This window comes from Arachis ipaensis, chromosome B06, assembly GCF_000816755.2.
Source record: "Arachis ipaensis cultivar K30076 chromosome B06, Araip1.1, whole genome shotgun sequence".
NCBI classification, from domain to species: Eukaryota; Viridiplantae; Streptophyta; class Magnoliopsida; order Fabales; family Fabaceae; genus Arachis; species Arachis ipaensis.
Window position 1 is genome coordinate 1,746,717 of NC_029790.2, and position 2,942 is coordinate 1,749,658.

The window sequence follows — 2,942 nt, forward strand, 5'->3', positions numbered from 1 at the left end:
TAAATATTGATTGAATTATTTAAATCAAAACTAATTACTATAATATTTAAAAATATGATTTATTATTAATTATGCAATATACTTTTTCTTTTCAAAAAAAAAAGCACCATGTGATATCTTATCAGGCCTACATCTATAATTTTCTTGTAAAGGTGATGGTGAAATATAAATATCTCCAACATAACACGCTGCATATAACACATTTTCTTTTCAATAAACCATGTTACGTGTACATAAAAAAATTAATAAAATATGTTCAAAAATAAAATATATATTAAAAATAAATTAAGTAACACATATTTATAGATAAATATATATTAATTAATTTTTTATGTGCAGATAATTTAATTTTTAAAGCATTTATCACCTTAACTTTGTGAATCATTGTTTCCCGCAACTAGTGTGTTGTAGATCAAAGATCATGAGTTGAGTTCATCAATTATTATAATGTCAAAAATAATGAATTATTGAGAGCAAGATATTTCAATTTCTCCCTGTAGACCTCATTCTATTTCAGAGCATATCTTTCACTATACAAATTAGTCACATGCTTTAAGGCTTGCCTCATATATTTACATCGAAGTTCATCGTTACCCAAGAGTAAAGATGATAGTCAATGACCATGATATTTCATGAATAAATTACAAACAGCTGCATGAAATATCACAAGTATCATCTTTACCATTGGAAATATAAATACAACATACTTCTCTAACAATCAAATTATCCCCTGCAATGATCCAATATCTACATGTTGATTCAATATTCTCTTTTCCCTTCTTCACCAAGCATCCTGCAATTTTTTCTAGACACGTGCTTCACCACAACCTCATGCATGCAGATTCACAGTCCTTGGGATCGTTTCTTCTCTTTGTAAACCATGTTCATCAAACTAAACTACAATCCCAATTTAGCATTTTTGTTTTGCAATCAAGAGACACTAAACCCAAGGTTATCATTCAACAATAATAGCTGGCTTAAAATCAGAGTTGGCAAGCTTATAACCAGTTTCACCCCTGATTCAACAAACCTCGCATACTCTCATTGGACAACGCCCAGGAAAGTAAATGCCCGCCAGAATCCCCACTCAACAACTGTTTAAGGTCACCAGAGAGGAGAAGGGAAGTAACAGGATGGTTATGAGACTTAAGAACTTTGCGTAAGACCAACCTGTATTCTGGTTCTGCACCTAAAATGGACAATCCAATCCCATCATCATCAGAAGATTTATCAGGGTTATAAGGGACAGAGCGGTGAATCATTTGCCACACCTTGACAGCTCCACTCTGATGGCCTGTTGCGTACCACCCCTTGTCCAACCAATCAGAGAACATACTGCAATTCACAGAGAGAATAGAATCAGATGGCAGTTGCGACGCGTTAATCATTGCCAGACAATCCCCATTGATGCTCCATACTGCTAGAAGAACACCAGCAGCAGTAACAATTTCTCCTGTCAAGTCATTGAGAAAAATTGCAGAAACTGCTGCAGGGAATTCTGGGAGCTGCCGAACAAAGGACAGAGAGCTGAGATCCCATATAATAACAGTGCAGTCATCCGATCCACTCGCTATAAGCATGAAAGGCTGGCTAACTTGAATGCATGTGATTCTGGCTGTGTGAGCAAAAAGTGGCCTCTCCAATATCAAGTGCCGCAGGGCACGTGGCCCAAAGGCACTCATTCTCCAAACGTTAAGCAGGCCATCATCTGCCCCGGTAACAAGAATCTTGCCATCATGGCTTACAGCTGCACACTGAATCTGATTACCCCCATGTAAATTTTCGTGTGTCGAAAGAAGCCTATCTTGATCATAGCTCATGAATCTCAAGCTACGATCAGGGAAACCCCAAGCAATATATGTCGTATATGTCATTGGTTTAAGCAAACTATTAGTTCTTGCTACCATAACTTTATCATTTTGAATAACAATTTGAGTGATAGGAGATGAACTTTTGCGTATCTCCTGTGAAACAAGATAAGTGGAATGTTTAAGGGGATGAGGAGGAAGCTTTCTGTCAGTTCGCCTTTTAACATGGGGCTTGATAAATAGTTGCTTTGGTGTCTGCCCGAAGTGATTAATTTGCGCTAAAATTGAAGCTTTCAATGCAGGATCTTTTACAGAGTCGATGTCCACACTTCCTTCATATGTATAATAATAAAACACATTCACAGATGCCTCCGCAGCCTATTAAATGAACAGGGAAACAATTAAGATATTAGGATTAAGAATACAATAGAAATATTCCAGAAACATAACATGGAGGTGAAATAAAAACATTGAGAATTGACTCTCAGTCACCAGGCCATTTCAGTGTTTCACTTTGGTCATCTTTATTTAAACAGCACAAAAATTTCCACATTTTTTAGCAAAGAATTTAATCAACAAATAAATAAATAACAGGTTAGAAATGACTACAAAACGTTAAAATCACAAATCAAGGCATATGGCTGCACACTTGCATGCAAAACACCGATGCAACCAAAATGCTAATAGTGCACATTAAGACAAAAAGGTATAGTGGATAAAAGAGTGACTTAAAATTAGGCAGAACATGGGATTGTGTTATAATAATGACAACAAAACTTTCTCCGATTACATAAGAATGGCTAAAAGGACCAAACAAAGTGCAAGTGTAAATAATGTGTAGATCAGACTATCATAAAGCATAAATGTTTTTAATAAAGCGTAAAAACATCTTTGTCATGGAAATCCATCAGGTCCATATCCGAGGACTAATCAGATTAGATTCTTCATTTCGTATAAATAGGGGATTAGAGCAAGTGTGTCAGAATGAGAACTAAATGTCAACAATATAACTTCAACAACAACAAAAACAGAATAAAATAAATAACAATGCAACGTGCATGAACACGGAGAAACTAGACCCTCCCAACAAAACAAAACCCCCACCCCCAAACAAAAAAAAAAACCCCAAAAGAA

The 2,942-nt window shown here is 35.6% G+C and overlaps 1 protein-coding gene across 3 annotated transcripts in view; it reads right to left on the reverse strand.

The window, feature by feature from the left end:
* LOC107645212 (protein SPIRRIG-like) overlaps positions 480-2,942 on the reverse strand; it is a 17,359-nt gene continuing 14,896 nt past the window's right edge. For all 3 annotated transcript variants that reach the window (XM_016349187.2, XM_016349186.2, XM_021103677.1), the window contains one exon: positions 480-2,186. In XM_016349187.2, the coding sequence (XP_016204673.1) occupies positions 1,011-2,186 (1,176 nt within the window). In that variant the 3' untranslated portion in view covers positions 480-1,010. The remainder of the gene's footprint in view (positions 2,187-2,942) is intronic.